Below are 22,036 nucleotides of genomic sequence, written 5' to 3'. Positions count from 1 at the left end.
CGAAGTCGGCCGTAAATCACACCAGCTCCAACCTGAAGGGATCAACCCTCCCGGCGCGCACCGCGGAGCATCGAAGCGGAAACAGCGTTACGCTTGGCCTCCAACACCCCGAACGCGGGCCAAAAAAATAGGGGGGTAATAAACCAAGAGCGACTCGCCCAGAACACTGCCGGCGGTGGAGCGCCGCGCCATGCGAGACAGAGTCGTGAGAGCTCATCAGCCAGGGATGAGCCCGCGAGAGAACACGGCACGCCAGCAAATAGTGCCCTTCGCGGCCCCATCAGCATAGCAACGCAGCAAGCGGCCACATCCCTGAGCCCATCACCCCCCTCTCCATTCCCGCCCAGCGTGTCACTCGCATCCGATCAGGTGCCCCCCTTCTCCCCATCCGAAGAGCAGCAACAATGAGCGAGCAAACCAACGAGCAAGAAAGCCCAGCCTGGCCCAGTCCGGCCCAGCCTGCGTGATATCTCTCCCCGGCCGGTTGCGCGTACACAGTACGTTTCCACTGTGATGCTGTGTTGCCTGCCTGCCATTGTTGCTCGCAGCGGCGGCGGCGGCGGGCCCCTAGCGGCAAAAATCCCCAAAGCGACCGACGGCCAAATTGTCGCCGGGATACCGCGGCTTTGGCGGTGCTCCCGTCCGGGGCCCCTTCTCCGCCGCCGTCTGCCACCCACCCACCCACCGCCTCAATTATGGGGCCAGCATTTTTTCGTGGCTATTGCGAGCGAGCATCATGCTACTTCGGGATAGCCTAGCGGATGGCAAGACGGATAGGGAGGTCCCTTTGGTTATCGTGTGACCTGTCATGTTGTGTGTACGTACCTGTAGTTACTGTGTAAGTACCTTGTCTCTCGTGTCGGCTCCATCCGTCTCGTTCACCCCCTCTCTTTCCCTCCCCAATGCTGGTTAGTGAGCGAGTTGGGTACAGACAAGCAACCATCCCTGCCGGACAAGCCGCGGGATGTGATCTGTCCCGCGATCGTTGGCCAACTCGGTTGCTCAGCGTCGCAGTCGGACGCTGTTGCTGGCTGCGGCTATAGGGCCGGGGCTCGGCGGGAAGTGGGTAAGTTGTGGGACACGTTGGCAATGGTGTTGCCGGGGATGGACGGATATGTGATTTGAGGTTTGCCAAAGAGGAATCCCAGACTGATGCTACCTGTAGCAACCACTGGTCCTCGATTTTCTCCGCCCCGAACCTGGCTGAGGTTGGAGCTGCTAAGACTAACGTAATCGGACCGCTCACTGTTTACATCGTGTTCGCAAAGCACGGGAGGTGATGAAGAAAGTAGAATGGAAGCGAAGGGAAATAAAAGAAGCGGGGGGGGGAATGAAGGAGGAAAAGATCATGATGACATTTGTGCCGCGAGGCGATTCCTTTCTTCCACCTTGCACTTCTAAACTGAAGACCAAAAACATAACTTGAGCCGACCCAGGTAAAGCAAACAACCCCTCGGCACGAGGACGCTCTCCGGTGAGAGTCCTGGCCCATAAACATTGAACTGAACATGCCCTCCCTTCAACATGAACTCGGCATCGTTAAAATGATGGAGCGACCGCCCAACATGCGAAAAATAGAGTGACGTCGTAACAGAAATCGAAATAAGAGGAAGTGACGAGATAGAAACGAATCGGGGAGAACTGCGCTTGCATTATCTTGTCTTTGTTTTAGAAAAATGATGGCAGTGCCCGAAAATTGACCTCCGCGGCCTAATTTTGTATGATGAAGTCGGTTATTTTCCGAGCTGACAACTCGGTTTCGCGGGCTCCGACCAGCACACGCTCCGGTTTTTGAATTCCATTCTATCAGCAGCCCCGAGAACCTTCCACGCTCTCACGATCGCCGACCCAGCCTCCCCAGCATGCTCTGGTCGATCTCGTTGACTGTACGAGGTGCCGGGCCCATCAGGTTATCCAGGCTCATCGGGTTTGGCTGACTCTTCGTCTGTGGCGGGATTTGAGACTGCGGCTGCTGCGTCTGGGATGGCCCGGCTTGCGGGGTTCGCATCTGTGACGGTGGCGGGATGGGGCGACTGGGAGTGTTCTGATTCGGGGTAGGAGGCGTATCCCGGTCAAAGGGGCTCTGTTGATACGAGTGGTAAACGGTGGGCGGGGTGCCGTTGCTATGGATCGAGACGGGAGATCGCCTTCGCGGGTCGTCATCAAGCGGATAGTTTGGCGGAGGCGGTCGGGCGCTGTGCTCCTCCTCTGGCGGCCGGGTCCGTCGGCGGCCGGGATCTTTGTCGTCGTAAGGTGGGTAGGACCCCGTGGGTGAATGCATCGGGGGAGTGTATTCGGCAGCCGGGTACGATGGGTAAGCACGAGGTTGCTGACCTGACTGGGCGGAGGGGGGTAAAGGTTGGCCGTAGGCTCCGTAGAGCGGCGTCCCCGGCGGAACGCCCCCCGGAACGGCTGATACGGGGACGAAAGCGGCAGATGAATTCGACGACACAGGCTGGAATATGCAGTCGATCCGGAGCTTGTCGCAGTTAGTGCATTTGCCGTTGGTCGTATGCGTGTAACCGCTGCAGCGGATCTATCAAAGACGAAGTTAGCACGAATCTCCTGCGGTAAAGGAGCCTCGGTTGATTGTTCAAAATACCTTTCTCTTGCGGCAATATCGACAGGCGATCGACGTCCTTTGCCTCGGCGCGGACTGTTGCTGCGAAGGTGGCGGCGGTGGGGGAGGGCCCATTCCGTAATAAGGGCCTGGCGGGTACCTGTAGTAGTCGGCACCATACCCGCCCCTGCCCGGCGGCGGCGGCTGCTGCGGATCGTAGTATGATTCGGGAGGATACGCCCTCCGGTCATTGTACTGCCTCTGCTCGTCGTACAGCCTCTGCTCATCATACTGTCTCCGGTCCTCGTACTGCCGCCGATCGTCGTACTGCCTCCTGTCGTCGTAGGGTCTGCGGTCGTCAAACTGCCGCCGGTCTTCGAACTGACGTGGATCCTGAGGGGGAAACGGTGGTGGGTAGCGTGCATCCGGTTGGGCAGGATAGCCGTTCGGGGCTGGCGGTTCTGGCGCCCAGTTTCTCGGGTCTGGTTGGTATCTTGGGTCTGCCGCGTACGCCCTCTCCTGGTACCGCGGATCTGATTGATACGGCGGACCGGGAGGCGGGTATGGCATGGGCGGCAGCGCCACGCCGTCTGGTCCTGCTGGAGGGGGCCGCCTTCGATCTTCGCCCTCGGGAGGAGGTGGGTAGCGCAAGTCTTCAGCATTGTCTCGTGGTGGTTCCACCCGTCCTCTTCGGTATTCGTCCGCCATTTTCAACTGGTTGTGGATGGTACAGGTTGGTGTGAGGATGGAGGGAGAATGTCGTTTGGTGTTCCTTTCTCTTCTTCTTTTTTACAGTGACCCTCGTTACCGGCAGACTATAGAGACATGTAAATGTCCCAGTTGCGAGGGTCGTGGTATTCCTGGCAGGACGTGCAAGCAGTCGCCTTTCGCCCCGACAAGCACGGTTCGAAATCCCACAGCTGCTCTCGCGAGTGAAGTGATCCTTTTGCTGGTAATTCCCAACAACAAGCAAACCCCCGGCGATAAAAACCGGTGCAATGGGTCACGAGTTGAAAAAGAAGCCACGAGGTCGGCGGCGGGGGAGAGAAGTGGGCGGGATGGATGAATAAATAGACGGGAAGATGGGCGGGTCAGCTGGGGGGAAGGAGGGCGGGCGGGTAATGATGTATGGATGTCGCGCCGGGGGGGCGGGAACTGGAACGAGCCTTTTTATCAAAGCAAGGAGCGGGAGTTCCCTTGTGCTGACGGCCTGGGTCCCGAAAGTTAGCGTTGGATGAGATATGCGGGTGGGAACGACCGGCGGGGGCTGAAAAGGCAAAATAACCAAGGGGCCTGCATGAAAACCATCAGACCCCTTGGAGTGGGAAGGACGCAGGCCGCTCCTGCTGCAGCGAATCAAGCGCCTTCCCAAGCGTTCCAACAGCGAAGCGTGAGCAGTTTCGATCGCCCACAGTGCGTAACCAAGGAGGCACCGGCTGACAGAACGGCAGGGGGGTGGAGCATGGATGCGAAGCGGGAAGGAAACGGAAACGGGCGTATTGTGCAGGTGTGAGCTGCATGGTACTTGGGTGTGCGTGCTGTGTGGGAGGGGGGGGTAGATGCAGAGGTCGACAAGGGATGTCGCAGAAGTCGCCAGGGTGTGGGAACGAAGCCTGTGCGCACGGCCAGACTGGGGCGGATTCGACCGAGTGACCAGAAATGGAAGGAACGCAGGGAACCAGTTGAAGACGACGCACTTGCATCAAGGAAATCTGGCCCTGCCGCCTTCTTTTCTGACCGCCTCCAATGGAGAAAACGCTCCACCCATTCCGGTCCGGGCCCAGCAGATGCGATGGGATTCGGTGAGCGGCAAGGTGAATCGAAGGTGTGACTGAGAAAGAGAAGCGCGTACGGGTGTACAGTAAGCGTAAAATACATACCTCAAAGAGAAGAACGAAAGTGGATAAGGTACGGTACCCTGCCCGTTTCTGACGACGGCCCGAAGAACGTGTCTGGATCCGTTTGTGCGTGGTCGTGTTTCGTGTTTCGCATTGGGCGATTGACCGTTCGAGATTGAGTAGCCGAATACTTGCTTGTTAAATAACTAGCTTGTCGGTAAATCCTGCCCGGTTCACAATGAGGATTGCTCTCGGGAAGAAAGAAGGTTTCCTTGAACGACAGGCAGAAGATGTTTCGGGATTTCGGGCTGGCCCGGGCAGACAAGGGGGGTGTGATGGGACAGCTTTGTCAAAGCGCCAGCCAAGCCTGGGCTTCGCCGTTTGGCCGGACGGATGTGGGGTCGCCGTCCCGAGGAAACAAGGGAGAACTGAGACCTGCGTTGAACCGATCGTGAGAGGGTCCGGAGAAGCGTAGCAGGTAAGAGTCGGAGAAGGGGAGAGGAAAGAGAGCGTTGAATGAGAGATGGTTGCTTATGATGTGATGGATGGATCCGTCGGTGTTCCCGCATGTGGCCGCAGCAGGTGTTGGGTCACAGGCTCAGCGGCGCATGCGCAACACCCCAGTAACCGGAATTCCTGGGCCACCGGCGTGGCGGGCAAAGTCGAGGTTTCAAGGGGTCCCCTGAACCGGTCCCAGCGACGGAGTTGGTGGCTTGGGGAAAGGGTGGGTCATGGAAGCGACGGAACTTCCTGCTGGGGAGCAGGTGCGGGCCGTGGTCCCAGTTCAGGCGATTGCCCGGGGTGGGCGTTCCCGCCCGGGCCAGGGATGTGTTCCATGGTATTTCCGTACCCAGAGGACATCCAGCTTGGTTATTACACTACGATACGTATGTGTTTCCCTCTCTCAGCACATATTACAATAACTCCTTGGATCCCGAGGGGCCTGCTCTCGACGGTTCGCTTAGTTCGATATTGGCCTCGGAGGCACGCACGACCTAAAACAGGCTTTGTTGTGAGATACCGTCCGTATCTTTGTTACGTCATGACCGCGGTAGCGGCACTGGGTCGCAGTTGGGGCCGCAGGGCAAGGGTTCTGATTCCTTACTTGCCGCCAAAACACAATGTTTTCTCAACGCCCATCTCGCGATACTGCTGTGTAAACACCAAACAAACACGCTGGCACCGAGGAGATTGCAGGGCACACCTGCGCCGTACCTAAATATGGCCTGCCATGGGTAAATCGCTGCACGCCCACTGCTATTTGCACATTTGCTCTCACACATGCCCGCTTGGTTGGGGGCCAAGTTCAGGGGCCGCTGGCAGTGTGAAGGCATGAACTATTTTTTGCTCGTAACGCGAGTTACCAAGTCTAAGCCTTCTTGAAAACAATCCTGTAAAATACGTGGGCTTGAAGCAGTGCCGAATAGAATCGATTATCGATCCGAAAGTCACGCCCAACGCCTCGGCGAGCTCGGTTACACCAGGCCGACCAATATGCTTGGCTTCGGCCCGGTGCACTCATCAGGGCGGCGGCAGCTGCTGACCCCTCGATATGTGCGTCTGTGGCTTGTTTGTCAAGTTATCGTCAGACCATCCAATACGGTCTTGTTGCGTAATAGCCCCCCTGAGCACACCATGACGCCCCTTGGCGAGGAGGGGACATTGAACGCGGTCTGTTCGTGATCGAATTCCACAAGTAGAAATCTCAACTCTCCCGTATAAAAATGCCGAAGGAGCGGGTTGCGAGGAATGTTCGTCGCCCAAAATCCTGTGATGCGCAAGGGAGCGGATTTTGGAACGTGGGGTGGGTATTGATTACGTCGCCCAGAGTTATAAATCTCCGTAAAAATTGTTCTACAATAAGTACATACCTCGTTTGTTGTCGACGTCCCATCCCATCGGACGACTGCCGCAATTCTCAGAACTAACGCCAAACCGCATTTGGCTACGCTGATGTGGTCGAAACAGAGAGGTGCGTTCCGAGCGAGTTGAGTGCCGATCGATCCTATCGAATGTGTAAGAGTTAGCATTATCACGAGCCGAGACTGAACACGCTCCTGTGATACGATTTGGCGTCAGCATGATCAACCACCGCGGGTTGAGACGGATAGCTCTTGCTTGCAGACGACGGTCAACGCCGCCGTGGTACGCGAGGAATGCATTCAACATTCCGTTTATCAGAAGTTCCGCTGCAGAGGCCAGCTGCGTTTGCCACGTCGTACAGGCAGCTCGGGTACCTATCCTCGAGGCCTTTTTTTGTCAAGGCTGCCCAAGGGTGGGCGAAGGAGACGTTGTGAGCTTCGCTCCAAGAATCACCGAAATTACACTGTGCTGGTTCGGACGGGAGGGAAGGAGCGTCCGACATTACACAGTACTAGGAAACGGCGACCGAGGCAAGACAGTATCAGGCTTCCATGGGGTTGCAATTCATCCCGTCACTCGTGCTCCTCGACTCGCACGATCGATCATTCTGTGGCACACCGGGCAGAAACTTGACGGGACGCGGCAGCATCGAGCAACCAAATTTCCGTCCCGTCCCGCGGGTTTGTGCTCGTGTCTCGCTGCCTCCGCTGAACTCGAGCGTGCCACTGCTGTGAAGGTGGGAGGTTGGGTAACCCCGCCTCTGCAGCGTGCCAATCGTTACTATACATCAACAAACCCAAGCTGTGTTCTGGACCATCCGACGTGAACCGGGCCGAGAGCATCGCTTGTCGACAGCCGTGGGCTCTCCTCGCCGCACCCCGGCCTTGCCGAGAGATCAAGGCGCAGCCAAAACTTGGTCTGCGGGCCTTCCCGCGCAGGCGCTTGGGAGCGAAGATCTGATCGGGCCGCCGATTGCACGGCGCCGCAAGCCAGGCCTTGAAAACATGCGTGCATGTGCATGTACGCTCCGAGGAAATTCTCCCCGCCGAGGAGCCGAATGTCCATACCCCTCGGGACGCGGTCGACGGCCCAGGTCTCAAAGACGCCCCGGACAAAAATGGCGCCTCCAGCTGAAGGGCGGGGCATCGCCGCCACCACATCTCTCCCAAGCCGCTGGGAAACCAGCGTTACAGGGATCCGTTTCGCTATTTTCCCAGTTCATTGATTCATTCTTCCCGCATCCTCAGCCGACCACCATGCCCTCGTGAGCAGTGGGTCACCGCAGCAGCCGGGTTAGGTTACGCGAGTTGAAAATGTCGCAGACCGTCTGCAGCGCCCAAGGTAGGCTATCCTTGTCCGACCCGACTTTGGCGATGCCTTCCCCGATCCCGGAGCTGTGTCTTGGGGCATCGCTCCCGCTTGGTTTGAGGCCCGGTGTGGCGTGATTGGCTTCTTCGCACTTGTTTACTTTTGAGACTGGAGCCCTGTATCGCCCCATCGTGGCGACTTGCAGCATGGTGGCGAGGGGCGCATTTCGAAGAAATGTGAGAGACGATAAAACCTGCAGCCAAACCATTCACCGAGATTGACGGGGAAGCAGGTCGCCGTCATTATTCGCAAACACCACCTCCCACCCCGCCATAACGGCCTCCAGAGCACGCTGCAGCAAAGGAGCGACAACGAATCAACGCCCACATTTCAGCGCGGAAAACCACGCTACTTGAGATGGACTAAATTAATGAATCAGCAGATCGTACCGAGTTGAGGTGGGTATCCCCGCGCAAGAGATAACTAACCCGCGGCAGGCATTGGTTACAAACGAACACGTTGACGGGCTTGTTGGGGCGGTGCAATACGGTACATACATGAAGACGAGGTGGGAGGGTGGGTTGCAAGCCCTCGTCGCCAAACACTCGAAGCCAACGTGCATGTGAAATGGATGGTGGGTCGGCTTTGTGTCCCCCGCTCCGGCACCCGTGCCTCCGGCAGCTCGATCCAAAGCCGGCGGTCGTCGTCGTCACACAAAGGAACTGGAGACATGCCGCAACCCGCATAGGTGTTGCCATCCCATCACACTCCGCACAGTCTCAGCAAGCCTGCCCTGCTCTGGTGTTCAGGTGTCCCCGTTTTTCGTACCAAGTCGAGGGTACAGAATGGGTGCAAGGGCGCTGTCGACTCGGCGAGCCCGTCTCTCTCCGCTGCCAAGCAGCCCTCAGCCGGTGGGGACAAGGATCGGATGGATCGATGGAAGTGACGGCGGCATGGATTCGCGTGCCGCCCGAGCGCCCGTCCCCTCTTTAGGCTCATCCCGCTTGCCCTTCTTCCGGGTCCGACTTTTGATTGGTTCGTTTCATCTGCATCCTTGCACCCTTTCGACTGCTCCCGCATGGCAGGCCGCGGCGGCACATGCAACTGTTGGGGCCATTGGCTGACGTGTTTCTGGATCGCATTGTGCCCCGAGGCTCGCTTCTCCCAGCTTCAAGGCACGGGGAACCCGCTGAGACAACTGGCATGTTGTGTCGCCAGCAATGCCGTGTTTCAATCACAACGCTCTCTCCCTGCATAACGCTGGAAACGGCGGTTGCACTAACTTTGCCGGAGTTAGTCAACAATCGTTGAGACAAAGAGTAAAAGATCCAGGGTTTTGAAAGACATCGTCGAGTTCCAAGGCTAGCGCCATAAAGAAAAGCCACACAACACACCCCGCGTGCGACACGAACGGCATTTGCCTACTTGGTTTCAAGACCATGCCTTGTTTGTTGAGGGCGAGTACATTGGTGCATAGCTACCATCCCTCCCTTCCAGACGTCGGTATACGTTATTGGCTGGGGTCGGGTTCTTGGGCAGCTCCGTGCGCGAACCCAAGAGGCATCGGCAACACCCGCATCATATACTTGGACGTACCTATAGCGCTAGGCACTTCCTCCGTAGCTGTTGTAGTCCGTCCGTGGCCCCCTGTATCGTCAACGAGGTGCTTTGGCCACGTATTATTGTTTGTTATAGGTGTCAGCCCACTCACGGGTATAAATTCTTGCATCATGTGTAATCTATGTACTCTAGGTGGCGTCACTGATTCCTTCCCATCGGCAAACGGAACAGGTTGGGCCTGGTAGTGATGTGATGGGGCCGAGTACCGACCTTATGCTCTGGTTGTCTAGCCGGCGGCGGTTGCTTCGGGTTAATATTGCCAAACTGCGGCTCCAAATTGAAGGGGGGTGTAGGCCACAAAGCGCAGAATATGTATCTGATAAGTCACAGACGGTTTTCATTAATGCCTGATCTACGAATACCTTGAAGGCGTCCCGAACCATCGTAAGGTAATTACCGTTTTGCCAAAGGCATTACACATTGATACTACGTGACAGCGACGGGACAGTGGGTACGGGAACGTCCCGCGCCCGCCGTTCCCTTGCCTTGGGTTATTCTCCGTCCGGACGAGTCCTGGAGGCGATGCTGCGCGAACGGTCCCACACGGTGTCGAGGAGGCGAGCGCGCATTAGCGCGCCGGCTAGGAAACACCAGGGTCGAAGAGAGCCAAAGAGCAGCAGCACGCATCGGTATTCAGCTGCTGGGCGACAGCGCCGATGGGGTCTGACAGCCCTGGACGAATCAAGGATTGACTGGGTTGATTGCGAGGAGACCTCAACCGTGTTGTGTCGGGCATCAACATGCCTTCCTGATGTAGTGGTCTTCATGCGATTGACTCGACCCCATCCCACGATCAGAAACTCTGTCCCAGGTCCGCTTCAACTGATCAGGCTATTCACTGACTCATGCCAATCCTCCCTACGACTTCTCGTGGAGGAACAACAATTCTTAACCTTTCCCCCTGCGTGACCTGGCTAGTTCCTTTCCGTCTAAACGAAGCTCTCATCTTGCCGTTCCCCTCATCGCCGGATTTTGAAGAAACAATTAGACCGCGGAACAGTCCGCGAGAAAGTCGCGAGCGGGCCTCATTCTCGGAACGGAGGGGGCTCAGGGGGACCATGGGGTGCTTCTTTGATGACTGATTTGCATTTGGGCGCATATCCCTTGCCTCGGATGCGACCGTCGTGCCCTCGGAAGTTCCAAACCGTGATCAGTTGACCCCCTTCTTTCCTGGGCGCTTTCACCCCCCACACAAAAGCGATCAGTCATTTCCTAGCACGGCGAAGAATGCATTCAACCAGACAAGCGGTGCCACGAAGGTCCGAGTGCATCTCCAACGCCTCATCGTCGCCTCTCCCAACGGCAGGAAATGTGATAACTCGCCTGTACCTCGACAAAAGCAGACCAACTCCGACCCTTTGCGCCGAGAGCGAGTTGGGGCCCAACGTCAGACGAAGCTCGTTCTCGGCTCCGCCCAGGCACAAACAGGTTAGGCGCTAGGCGAATGCGGCACAAAGAGGCCTTGTGGCCGGCCCATTTGAAAAGACTGGACTTCTAAGCAACGGAATCCCGTTTGAAATAATTTTGGCAAAGAAAGGCGGCCGGTTCGGGTGAGACGATGCCTTCCCGTCTGACGATTGCGAGGCACGGGGGGAATCCCAAGGGAAAAACGGGCCATGGCTGGCGTCGTTGCAGGCCAACCAACGGCGATCCGCTGACGCACTCGCGCGGCGCAAACAATCCGGGACTGGGCCCAGGCCGCTCCTTCCAGAAAGTGCCTGAAAAGGCGGTCAACCGGTTGGAAGTATTTTCCGCCCCCAAGACGCTGCTCGCATCGCGATCTTTGGGATGCACCAATTTCTCGCCAAAAATGGTTCGTGATGGGGTGCGCGCTGTTGTGAATGGCCAAATTGGCCGCCCTTCGTTCAACAAAAAAAAACAAGACCCATCAGAGGTGCCCAGAGCAAATCAGCGCATGGCTTGGCTCTCACGTGATCTACCCGTCCTGCACCCCACATCCTCCCGCGCGCCAGTTCCCGAAAGACGAAAGATCTCGTGTTGCTGGCGGGGCTCAAATCTGGCATGGAAGCAGCCGAGATTCCCCCAGCTTCAGCTTCCCAATCTCATTTCCTCTGACCGTCGTCGAGACTCCGCTGTCTCTCTGCACGATGCCACCCCAAAGCGCTCCACCACAGGGGGCAAGCAAAACGGAACGGAGCGCTCTCCGACGATTGACCCATCATCGCCTGGGAGTCCATGTCCAGAATCAAATCGACTCAGTGCGGGCATGCCGTGAAGCAAAAGGTTTGAAAATTCGGTTGGTCTTCTGATTTCACTAGTTAGGATAGGTTCGCCCGACATTTCCGCATTTTTGCTAGTCACCAACACATCAAGTCGGCGATCGAGGGTTTGGAGCTGTCTCCATCTCCAGTCGCCGATTGTGTCTCTCGGTTGCCATCCCGCCTGGCTGATTGGACCCCAAATCCAAGACGCGCTTTCAAGGGGCTCCCGCTCTTGGCCATCGCGTTCGGTCGGAGGAAGGGCAGCCAGGGTTCCCTGTCGCGCCACGTTGCAATGGGGGCCGCGAAACTTACCATACTCGATACCGTAACTTCCCGTCCCGCCCGTCCCGGTGTCATTCATCCTCTCTTGTCGGTCGTGGGTCGTGGGTCGTGGGTCGTCGGCTCGTGCGTTGCACGTTCCACAGTGTATGTGCACAGCGGCAACAAATCCACAGTCCACAACACCGAGGACGGAGAACGACGAGCTAATCACTGCTCGTTCATCCATACCCTCTCGTCTCAAACCAGCGTCGGCTGACGTAGGCCGGGGCGACTCGGCGACACTGACTTGGAATTTTGTCCCATGTAGGGCTGAGCCATGGTTGACCGCCGAAAGCCGACGGCCAACAGAACCGCCGGAGTTGCTCTCGACCAGCAAACGCACAATCCGGCTAAAATGCTAGCCTCCCTTTCCTGGGACCGATGCCATCAAATCATGGACAAAAGTCCGACCTCGCCACCCGACATGACATCGCGTGGAGGGGTCTACCAAGTTCCCGGGTTCGGTTGGAGTACGAGTCTCGACAGGCGGGGGTGGGCAAAGCAAAAACAAATCCCACGGTTTGCGGAGGATTGTCCTTTCTTTTTCGGTCACAAAGCGCGGAGGCTGCATGTCCGTGGATTGAGGGAAGGATGGAGGCTCGGAGGGCAGGAGATCAATCAGCACGGCTCGGCCAGCAGTCACATATTGATATCACTCGCACATATTAGCGCGCGTGGGATCCTGCAGCGTCTGCCATCGGCAACACGAACTTTGCAGGGCAACCCTACCCTCGGCGCATTTCCGTGCGCCTCCGCCAAGTTCGCCGACCTTTTGAGCGGACGGACGGTGACAAGGTCGAGAGACGGGCCTTCGATTGGTGACTACACTCATGTAAATGGCCGAGGGCGTGCTTTGTCCTTGCCGATCGGCTGCCCGGGTCTCCGCGTTACCGGTTCACTTTAGCGTCGGGGCCGGGCCGTGAGCATGGTTGGCGATGCGCTGGCACAGCAAACCCCGGTGGTTTCTCGCGGCGCAGCCTGATTTGGACGGGTTTCAGTCATCCAATTTGAACAAACCAACGGGCGCTGTTGCTGTGCCGCAGCGGCTCGGGTAAGACGTCTGGTCCCGGGGTTCCTTCGATTGCCCCTGGCCATGGTTGGATCACAGCCGGCTTGCCGAATCAGCAGCCCCGCGGCACAAGAACAAGCCGCCGTGCGCAGGAGGTTCCCGTGCGTCGACATTGTGATTTATTGCAGCTCGGGTCCGGTACCACCACTCGCGCATCGCCTCCCACCAAAGAGGCCATAGGCGACGACAGGCGACCGCCCCAAAAGGCAACCCGGCCAAACAGCGGTGAGACTGCCCGCTGATGTAGTGGGCTGTCGCCCCCCTCACACCTTCACAAACAGGGCCGGGCGATAACTCCTCGACTTGGCGCCGCCCATCTTGCCGTGTCCCGTCGCTTTTTTTTTTTTTTGTTGCGCGGCGGGCGGGCGAGCGAGCGAGCGAGCCTTGAACGGCTGCCGTCCGTTGTGGACGCGTGGTGGTTCCCACCTCGTTAATTCAGACATGCCTTGGCTTTTCGTGCAACAGAACAACAGAACCAAGGGGGGGGATGCCCGAGGCTTTGTCACGGGTCGATCCAACGGTCAGGCAATCCAGTTTCATGGGGGGGGGGCAATGACGCCTCTTACGGCCCAACGAAGGGCCTGAAAAAGCCCGTTGGAAGCCGCCCAATGGCCCCGCTGGGGTTGCACCGCGGCCGTGTTTCGAGCCAATAATAGGGGACATCGCTATTATCCAGCACGCTGTAACACCCTGAAGCGTACCGAGATGTGCCGCCCCAAAATGTGGGATCTGACAGTTCCTCCCGAAGCGGGTACGGACGGGAAACAAGTCTTGTGAGACCCCATGGGCGCACATCATCCAAGCCTCCCCGCGAGATGTCAGACCAACCCAAGAGCGATACGAAAGGATTCCCCCGAAAACGGAATGCTGCCGGATCACCGCGTGGGGTCTCGCCAACGCCCTGGCACACCTGGCTCTACCCATACGTGTACTGTATGTACGGTACCTAGCATGACTGCATGTGAGTATGCAGTGGTCCCCCCTCCCTGCTGCCGCACCGCAGAAAGCGGTGGTCCACTGATCACAAGGACGCGATGGAAGGGGGTGGTGGTGCACTCGCATCTCGCCGTGCCGCGCGCCGCTCTCCTGTTTCGCGACCCTGTCCCCCCGGCTTACCACGCCGACCAGCAGCACACCAGCAGCACACCAGCCTCCCCGCCCCTGCGCAGCGAACCCGCCAACCCGCATCAAGCCTCTTGCCGTTCTGTTCGTCGTGCAGTTCGCCGTGCAGCACCGGCATGCCGCAGCCCAGCCCAGCCGGCGGCTGCCCGTTCTGAGGCATTTGGGATAGGCCACACACCGGCCGGCATTCGAGTATGGGGAGACGCCTCGGTCACACACACCCAGACATTCATGACACCGCAGCCCGTCCGATGAAGCATGGACTGCGTCGCACAAATTTGGTGTGCGCATGGCCGTGTGAGGCCCTTCTCCTTATCTAGGAGAATGCCGCCACCATCATCAGTTGACATGGCCCATTTCATCTGGCCAGCGCTCTCTGCGGCCGGCGTCGTCCTGCATGTCTGTGTAACGTGTAGTCGCATAAGTCACATACATACAAGGTATGTATGTATGTCCATCCATCCCTCCTGTACCCAAACACTGGGTAACGGGGATGAGCGGCCCTTCCAGGTTTGGCGCCCGAAGCCCACCCCGAGGGCGTGTTTTCCTCCGACAGGGACAGGTCTGCGGACCGAGGGCGGGGTCATGCATTTCCTTCCCATGGGATCGCCGGCGCGATCGCTTCGTCCCCGTTTGTCAGAATGAACCAACCCAAAGGGCACGCTAAAATCGGTGAGTTGGGGTTTTCGCATCCAATACGTCTTCGACGTGCTCCCCGAGGGAGCGGCGTCGTTGCCGAACGGGGTTAAGTGCGGAAAATGGCGTGCTGGCGAATCGGCCCTTGAATCGAGCGAGTTTACCCAACCTCTCAGAGGGGAGCGTCATATTCCAGCTTTGGTGACCTTGTCGACCCCGTTTGCGGGGTTTGGGGGGGTCGAGGCGGACCGGACCCAAGGATCGGTCTCAGAGGCGTTTCCTTCTGTTGTTGTTTTGTTGGCTGGCGCCCCGGCTCGACCATCTGCCGCTGCAAGCCCTTTCTTTTCCCATTGGACTCCCGAGTCTCGGACCCCTCCGGTACGTTCTTGGTTGTGCTTGTCGTCGCAGTCCAATCTCGCTCGTCCCGCTCCCGTCCCGTCCTGGCCCGTCCGCCCACGCCTGGCCCTTGGACGTCACAGTCCCTTCGTTTGTCTGTCTGCTACACAAAGAAAAGTTGGAAGCTCCGTTTTTGTGCTTTATCGAGTTGTGTGACTTGCAAAGGGCTGAAAGACCTGACGGATTTTACATGTATGTATGTACATACCGTATGTCGTATGGGGTGTAACTCGGGGGGAGGAAAAACACCACGAGGTTAGCATCAGGCTCAGAAGTTCAAACCTTTCAGCCCTATCAACTCCCTTGGAGACTTTCCGCTGAGTTTAGGCACTCACGCTTTTCTCTCCGAGTATGTTTCTGAGATTGTTCATTCATAGCGACCATCCACATGTTGCCGAGGTGAAAGTGGCCGAGATGTATCCGCAAGACTGATGAGTATATATTTGGCAGAACCAGCAGTATTGAGCAAACAAAGTCATCAGTACACATCCATTCGTCTCATTATCAACCAGAGCGGCTTTTCTTCACTCTCCAGGCCCAACGACCTTGAACAAACGAGCAACCTCTTCACGAAACTGCCACTGCCTCGGATCATTTACCCCTGAGTCAACATGTCTGCTCCCTCTGACCACCACCACCACCACCACCATGACCATCACCACCATGGAAATGGGGCCTCTGCCACAGAGGAAAACCAGGAGTATTTCAAGTAAGTAGACTGCCCATGACTCCCTCAGCGTCAAAGCCGAAGAAGTCTAGCATCGGGGGTATCGTTGCGTCGCGATAGCCAGAGCAACAATGCACAACCATGTTCTTTTTGAGCTACAGATCAAGGACTAATGCAGCCGGTAACTGTAGCAAGCTGGCCGCGGAGTACGACTCCAGGCACGAGAAGACGCTGGGCAAGCTGATTGAGGAAATCCGGGCGAGGGTCGATTTCATCGGCGTCGACTGGGCGGATGAGGACGACGAGGACAACAACGGCGGCGACGGTGGGGAGAAGAAGGATGTGACGGCGAAGAAGAGCGTAAGGCTGTTGGATTACGCCTGCGGGACTGGTGTTGGTGAGTCTGCCTGCCCCCCTCCCTCCCCCCGACCGTTACGTCTAGCCCCTTGGTCCCCTTCGGTATTCCACTTCGGGGCTTGACTGCGTCAAGACAACTGAGTTCTCGATTGCACATATGCGCTGCAACTCTCATTGGTATAAGAACATCGATGGCTGACTCTCTTCGCAGTATCTAGGGTAAGTCGTTTTCTACCGGAGACGAGTACGGTTGCGACACTGCGCTGGGAGGGTTGCCGACAACTTCTTGTGCTTTGATTCTGACAACCATGCTTAGGCACTCGCCCCTTATACTACCCAATGTGTTGGCATTGATCTGTCAGAGAACATGGTAAGTCTCCTTCATGTGTTTACTCGGATGCCCTGCCCTGCCCACCACCTCGTACGACATCTTCTCTCGATTACCCACAGCTAACACACATCAGGTTGCTGCCTACAATACTCGGGCCGAGAATCAAGTATGTCCCTGGCGCCTAAAACACTCTCTGCCCAAGGACCGACTAACTCTCAGCAGGGTCTCGCCGCCTCCGAAATGCACGCCTACCAGGGCAACATCTGCGACCCCGACGAGCCCAACCCAGAAGCCCTCGCCTCGGCCGAGTTCTCCGAATTCGACATCGCCGCCGTAGGCCTCGGGTTCCACCACTTTGACGACCCGTCCCTGGCGGCCCGGCGGCTTGCCGAGCGGCTCAAGACGGGCGGCGTGCTGATGATTCTGGATTTCTTGCCGCATGGCAAGATGGGTGTGAGTTCCACCCCCTCTTCCCTTCTCTCTCCCTCGTCGTTTGGCCCACCATAGAGTAGAGGCAGAGCCCACGACGGAGCATATGGCTGACAGCACGGAACAGGACTCGCACCCTGCCCTGTCGACCGTCACACACCACGGCTTCTCGGAGGAGCACATCAGGCGGATCTACGAGGAGGCGGGGGTGGGCAAGGACTTTGGGCTCGAGGAGATGGCGGTGGTGTTCAACTTTTCAAAGGAGAAGAATGATGAAGTGCGGCGGAAGATCTTCATCGCGCGCGGCACCAAGGCTTGACTGGGGTTCCGGCCACGGTTGTAGGAAGAGGAGGGGTTGATCGGGGAGATGGGTAGATTGTCGGAATTTGGAGAATAGACTCGTTCTTGGACCTAGATTTAGGAAATACGTGATTGTCTCTTCATGGGTCTGTCGAAGAAAACAATGTGTTCGCCATGGATACTGTATCTATGTGCTCTATTTTACCTAAGAAGCATCACGGACCTGGCCTAAGAGACCCAAGTCACTAGGTAGTCACAACCTCACTCTTTAGTCCTCTCCTTCACCTCTACAGTGCACGTTAGCAATCCTCAAGACCGGGATAGAGATCCTGTCAAGGCAGGGAGGCTAGCGTACCTGGAATATCCACAATGAAGGCGCCGCCAAGGAGGATGGCAGGTTCGTCAATATTGTGATGTTCGTAGCTAAGATCCAGGGATCAGTACAAACAAACAAAGCTAGCGAGACGAATGACTGGTTAGAGAGGGCCTCACCTCAATGTCCCAACGCCGCCCGCTTCGAGCAGAAAGGTAGGGCCCTCATGAAGAGACTGGTTCGCCCAGCGCTGTGCAAAAGCCCGAAGGATGTCTGTTCAACCATGATGTTAGTTATTTATTCCCGGTTGAGTCCTCCTAAGGGGCTTCCTGGAGCATCCATGGATAACTAGTGGCTGGCGAGGTAAAGCGCCAAGGGGGTAGAGGAAGCATGTATTCGACGTACGGCCGTGGGCTACAATCAAGACGTCGCCGTTAACCCCGTCTCCCGCTTGTTTACCCATGACTGGCGCATGCCACTTCTCCCGGATGTCCTTGATCAACCGGTCAAGGCGCTCCGAGATGTCGGCCGGGCTCCTGCGTGGGTGTGTCAGACACATCCAGATTCGGTCAACCATAAAAATATAAGCCTGGGCCGGGAAACCTACTCGCCTCCCGGGCAACCATCCCGCCAGATATCCCAGCCGGTGCCCAATCCTTGCTGCTTTCGCAGTTCCCTGATGTTAGGCGTGGTGATGCCCTCGTAGTCGCCGTAGTCCCATTCTCGGATGTCCTCGGTGACCTCGATCCGGGCCTCGCAATGCTTGCCCTCGCAGAAGGGCTCGCCGTGGGCTTCCCACGGTAGCTGGTCCTTGTACGCAAGGTTGAGCAACTCAAGCGTGCGTTGCGCTCTGCGTCTTGGGGAGACATAGCTGTAAAAATGTGAGTATTACATACCAAAATAGTAGATGCGTAGACACTCACATATGGGCCAGTTTGCTGGGGACAATCAAGCGATCGTTACCGACCAAAGCCTTGCCCGTAGCCAAAACCCGCTTCTCGCCGTTGGCTGTCAGGGGGATGTCGGTCGAACCTGTATGGCGGCCGTTGAGCGACCATTCGGTTTCGCCATGGCGGACGATGAATACGCGGGGAGTCGACATGTTTGATGTGATGTTTGATAAGTTGATGGGTAGGTAGTTACCGCAGTCACGGTGGGTGGTATGTACCGTTTTCAGGATTCAAGGAACTGACAAGGACGGGAACGGAGCTGAGGGAGAAACCTCTCGCCAATCTCACACGCCGTTGGGCTTGAAACAGTTCAGTCAATCAGGAGGTGCGGCAAGAGAAACACAAGACGGACGATCTCTGATATTCGGTATTCATGATATGTATATTTTATTTTATTTATAGGGTATAAGATGTGTTGTATGATGCCTTCATCATCAACCCCTCTCCCCTCTCGAAACTCTGCAGGGGGATTACTCAGGCTCGCCCGTACACGGTAAAACGTGACGCCCTTGGTAACCGTAACCAGCGCCCCACTGGCTGAAGCACGTTTTTGGGAGCGGAATGTGGGCACCCAAGGACCCTTGATTCGCCGGCCGACACCGGTGGATTCGCGCTGTTCCTGACCCCTGCGACGGCCCGGCACGGTTACGTCAAGCGCCGCCAGATCTTCGCTCGACATGGCCATCAACATTTTTCTCCACACCGGGGTGACGACGACGACGACACCGCCGACCACAGGGCACAGGGCTTGGCGGATACAAATCAGGATTGGATTGTGATATCGAGCCGGGGTCGCAAGGAGCACAAGGAGCAGCACTGCAGCGGAGTGAGGATCATAAGCAAGGCCGAATATCACCACCAAGCCGAGGAGACAACGAAGGGCCAAGACCACCATGCTACAACCACTCAGCAAAACCGCCGTGGCCACCACCCGAGCCGCAGCCAGGCGGGCTCCCACCGCCAAACCAGCAACATCAAGGCCATTCACGTCCTCGCCTTCATCACCATCCCGACGCCCACCCCCACCCGCCTCCTCCTCCACCTCATCATCATCATCAACAACAACTGCCGCCAAGACCAAAGATGAAGCCACCCAAAAGACCCGACGCATCATCCTGACCCTCGCCTTCGCCGCCGTCACCTTCACCGGCACCATCTACGGGGCCGGGCTCAAGACCCAGCAGGAGTGGAAGGCCGTAAGTAACTTTCCAACCCCCACTCCCCATCACCGCAACCCCATGACGTTTAGATTATATGGATGAGGAAAAGCTCACGGGGGTCTACTCACCGCCAGGAAAAGAAGAAGGTGCAGGAGGCCACCGTGGACGACAAGGTGGCCATGTTGGAGCGGCAGAAGCTGGATATGCTGCGGCAGAAGACGGAGATCGAGGGGAAGTTGGCGGAAATAAGGGCAAGGATGAGGGAGAGGGATGTTGAGGCTGGTGGAGGGGGAGGGGGAGGGGGAGGGGGAGGGCAGGTAGCAAGCCCTGGGAAGGGCGGTCAATGATGTTGGAAGCAGCATAGCATATCGTGCAAGAGATACCCCTCGTTTCGTGTGCAGCAGTAATCTCCCGTCAAATTGGTTCGTCTAGCGTAACTCGTGCGGTCTACCAAGGCCGAATTTCATAGCCTTCCATGTCTTCCCAGTTCCCAGTGTACCGTACGCCCGCCCGATCCCAGCTGTATGATTCAGCAACCCATGCCGCAATGCTGTTTGTAACATTTTGACCCGGAGCCTCATTCAACAAGACCCTCCGCCGTCGGCAACGGAATGGCCTTGTACAGGAGGATGAGCGCCGAATGAGACTCGCCACCGCCGGCCAGCGCGTCGATCTTGTCCGACGTCACCTCGGTGACCTTGTCGTCGTTGAACCACCACCAGTTGCCGTCTTCCTCGCCGATCTTTCCCGTCACCGGGTCCTTGGGGCCCGTCTTCTTCACGTAGGCTGTGTAATGCCCGCTGTCCGCACTGGCACCCTGGTGCGTGACTACGGCGCGGAGCTCATAGATACCCGACTGGTTGGCGCCGTCATCTTTCCGGAGCTCCGGGTCGATCAAGCCATTCAGCACCTTCTTCGACTCCAAGAGCGCCGCGTCCTTCTCCGCTTCCCACTCAGCGTCCGTCTTGAAGGTCTCGACCATCTCGACATCACCGTCGGCCGAGGTGGCTGGTTTCTTGCTGTCCTTCTTGCTCTTCTCCTTCTTCTCTTCGGGCAGCTCCTCCTCCTGGTTAGGGTTCTTCTTGCGGCGCTTCCGAGCCCGCTCAACGTCCTCCTCGTCCTTGCGCACCTCGCGCACCTTATCTCTGACCGGGACTAGAGCCTTTCTCAGCTCGTCCGTGCAAAACTCTACCGCGTCTAACTCGTGCGGGAACGTAACCTTGCGCATAATCTTGGCCTTCTTCTGAACATCGCGCTTCCAGAAGAAGCGCACGAAGTGGACTGTGAGGTACTTGGGCAACCGGGAGATCTTGGACGTCTTGGTGTACATCTCGTCTCGGCCCAGTACTTCAGACCTCTTCTCGATCTTCTCCGACAGGCCACTGACTAAGCCGTCCCTCAGGTGGGCTGTCTGACCGTCGATGTGGCAGTTGAGCTTGAGAAACGGCTCGCTGGCGGAGGTTGGTTGCTCGCCACCTTCGCGGGCAGCGGGGTCGTCGCATTCAAGCGTGCTGGAGAACGCACCAGACATGTATTTGTCGACAAAAGAACTGGCACCGGCGGTTTCGCCCTCGGTGGGCGTCTCCCATTTCAGCTTCTGTCTCAGCTGCGAAACAATCTGGGACCAGGCTTCCTCAGCATCCTGCTGCGCATAGCCCTCGCCTTTCTTTGACCTCTCGGCGAACTGAGGGAAGGCCATCCGGAGGGCGTTCAAGAAGGTGAATGGAGGCATGCCATTCTGTGTCTCCGACATTTCCTTGAAGAGGTCCTTAAGCTGGTTCGTGAGGTCGAGCTGGGGAATCTCCGTCATGGACGTATGCTTGTGCTTCCCAAGGGCATCCTGCAGTTCGGGAATCGAGCGTAGCGCCTGAAGTGTAGAGTTGAGATAGCAAGTGTTACCGAGGTTTACTAGACCGGCCGGGGTGGCGCCTAATTGCTGAGCGGCTTCGGCCTCGGTCATGTCTTCGAGAAACTTGACCTTCTCGGTCGGACGCACAATGGCGCCACCGCCATCTCCGGGGGTACCCATCATCATGATCACCTGTCCGCCCTTCAACCCCAACTTGCTCATGTCGGCATCGTCCTTGAGCTGGCCGCCCTTGACCAGGATCTTCTGTCGCTCGGGTTCGACGCCGGTAAGGCTGAACAGTTGGTATTTGAGGACTTCGCCGGTCGATGAAGTGTCGACCTCGACATCGTACTTCTTGCCCTGGTGCTTGATCACCACTACACGATTGGTGGTTAGTGCTGGTATCTGATGGTGGCGTTTCAAACCCGGATTCCTACCGTTGATGGTGGCCATCTTGAACTCGAGGACCGGGTACCAAGATGAGAAGGGGAAGAGAGGAAACGAAGTGAGAAAAGGGCTTGGGGATACCCAGAGGTCTTGTGTGTTCGATTCCGAGCACACCTTAAGTCGAGCTTCCGTTGTGTGGCTCCCCCAACTGAAGTGGCGGATGTTGGAAGAAGAAAGAAGGCGCGGGGCTGCAACGGGTAACAACAGGGCCATGCCAAGCAACCCTGGAGCTCCTGGCAGGGCCCCTTCAGGCTGCCAGGGATTACGTAACTTCCATG

The 22,036-nt window shown here is 57.3% G+C and overlaps 7 protein-coding genes across 7 annotated transcripts; 2 read left to right on the top strand and 5 right to left on the bottom strand.

The window, feature by feature from the left end:
• Window positions 1–1,672: 1,672 nt before the first annotated feature.
• Window positions 1,673–3,531, bottom strand: B0H64DRAFT_67098 (uncharacterized protein). The gene is made up of 2 exons (XM_062808597.1): window positions 2,603–3,531; window positions 1,673–2,536 (listed from the first exon to the last, which is right to left on the bottom strand). The coding sequence occupies exons 1-2, from the start codon at window positions 3,266–3,268 to the stop codon at window positions 1,835–1,837; spliced, it is 1,368 nt and encodes a 455-aa protein (XP_062661677.1). The 5' UTR covers window positions 3,269–3,531; the 3' UTR covers window positions 1,673–1,834.
• Window positions 3,532–7,020: 3,489 nt separating this feature from the next.
• B0H64DRAFT_67030 (uncharacterized protein) lies at window positions 7,021–7,876 on the bottom strand (the record flags this gene model as incomplete). The annotated part of the gene is made up of 1 exon (XM_062808596.1): window positions 7,021–7,876. A coding segment is annotated over exon 1 (401 nt), but the record flags the coding sequence as incomplete, so codon positions are not given.
• Window positions 7,877–10,934: 3,058 nt separating this feature from the next.
• On the bottom strand, window positions 10,935–12,016 carry B0H64DRAFT_67022 (uncharacterized protein). Its single transcript, XM_062808595.1, has one exon. It carries the CDS (start codon window positions 11,917–11,919, stop codon window positions 11,239–11,241), a length of 681 nt encoding a protein of 226 aa, XP_062661675.1. The 5' UTR covers window positions 11,920–12,016; the 3' UTR covers window positions 10,935–11,238.
• A 3,141-nt stretch (window positions 12,017–15,157) lies between these two features.
• On the top strand, window positions 15,158–17,338 carry B0H64DRAFT_66854 (S-adenosyl-L-methionine-dependent methyltransferase). Its single transcript, XM_062808594.1, has 7 exons — window positions 15,158–15,664; window positions 15,814–16,019; window positions 16,191–16,198; window positions 16,296–16,349; window positions 16,444–16,476; window positions 16,533–16,763; window positions 16,867–17,338. Exons 1-7 carry the CDS (start codon window positions 15,567–15,569, stop codon window positions 17,056–17,058), a joined length of 822 nt encoding a protein of 273 aa, XP_062661674.1. The 5' UTR covers window positions 15,158–15,566; the 3' UTR covers window positions 17,059–17,338.
• B0H64DRAFT_453325 (histidine phosphatase superfamily) lies at window positions 17,154–18,454 on the bottom strand (the record flags this gene model as incomplete). The annotated part of the gene is made up of 6 exons (XM_062807238.1): window positions 17,154–17,326; window positions 17,395–17,462; window positions 17,532–17,625; window positions 17,758–17,888; window positions 17,960–18,223; window positions 18,276–18,454. The coding sequence occupies 6 exons, from the start codon at window positions 18,452–18,454 to the stop codon at window positions 17,301–17,303; spliced, it is 762 nt and encodes a 253-aa protein (XP_062661673.1). The 3' UTR covers window positions 17,154–17,300.
• Window positions 18,455–18,755: 301 nt separating this feature from the next.
• Window positions 18,756–19,849, top strand: B0H64DRAFT_384274 (uncharacterized protein). The gene is made up of 2 exons (XM_062802991.1): window positions 18,756–19,498; window positions 19,597–19,849. The coding sequence occupies exons 1-2, from the start codon at window positions 19,196–19,198 to the stop codon at window positions 19,807–19,809; spliced, it is 516 nt and encodes a 171-aa protein (XP_062661672.1). The 5' UTR covers window positions 18,756–19,195; the 3' UTR covers window positions 19,810–19,849.
• On the bottom strand, window positions 19,850–21,916 carry B0H64DRAFT_335430 (uncharacterized protein). The gene is made up of 2 exons (XM_062801124.1): window positions 21,749–21,916; window positions 19,850–21,688 (listed from the first exon to the last, which is right to left on the bottom strand). The coding sequence occupies exons 1-2, from the start codon at window positions 21,762–21,764 to the stop codon at window positions 20,040–20,042; spliced, it is 1,665 nt and encodes a 554-aa protein (XP_062661671.1). The 5' UTR covers window positions 21,765–21,916; the 3' UTR covers window positions 19,850–20,039.
• Between the last annotated feature and the right edge of the window lie 120 nt (window positions 21,917–22,036).

Source organism: Chaetomium fimeti, assembly GCF_033439085.1.
Source record: "Chaetomium fimeti strain CBS 168.71 chromosome Unknown B0H64scaffold_2, whole genome shotgun sequence".
In the NCBI taxonomy this organism is placed as follows: domain Eukaryota; kingdom Fungi; phylum Ascomycota; class Sordariomycetes; order Sordariales; family Chaetomiaceae; genus Chaetomium; species Chaetomium fimeti.
Note: the sequence above shows the minus strand (reverse complement) of the source record. Positions and strands in the feature narration are given on the sequence as shown.

Coding starts and splice junctions, on each gene's coding strand:
- B0H64DRAFT_67098 (XM_062808597.1), bottom strand. CDS start 3,268: ATGGCGGACGAATACCGAAGAGGACGGGTGGAACCACCACGAGACAAT. Junction 2,537..2,602: donor GATATTGCCGCAAGAGAAAG/GTATTTTGAACA, acceptor CGTCTTTGATAG/ATCCGCTGCAGCGGTTACAC.
- B0H64DRAFT_67022 (XM_062808595.1), bottom strand. CDS start 11,919: ATGGATGAACGAGCAGTGATTAGCTCGTCGTTCTCCGTCCTCGGTGTT.
- B0H64DRAFT_66854 (XM_062808594.1), top strand. CDS start 15,567: ATGTCTGCTCCCTCTGACCACCACCACCACCACCACCATGACCATCAC. Junction 15,665..15,813: donor GAAAACCAGGAGTATTTCAA/GTAAGTAGACTG, acceptor CGGTAACTGTAG/CAAGCTGGCCGCGGAGTACG. Junction 16,350..16,443: donor TTGATCTGTCAGAGAACATG/GTAAGTCTCCTT, acceptor AACACACATCAG/GTTGCTGCCTACAATACTCG.
- B0H64DRAFT_384274 (XM_062802991.1), top strand. CDS start 19,196: ATGCTACAACCACTCAGCAAAACCGCCGTGGCCACCACCCGAGCCGCA. Junction 19,499..19,596: donor CCCAGCAGGAGTGGAAGGCC/GTAAGTAACTTT, acceptor ACTCACCGCCAG/GAAAAGAAGAAGGTGCAGGA.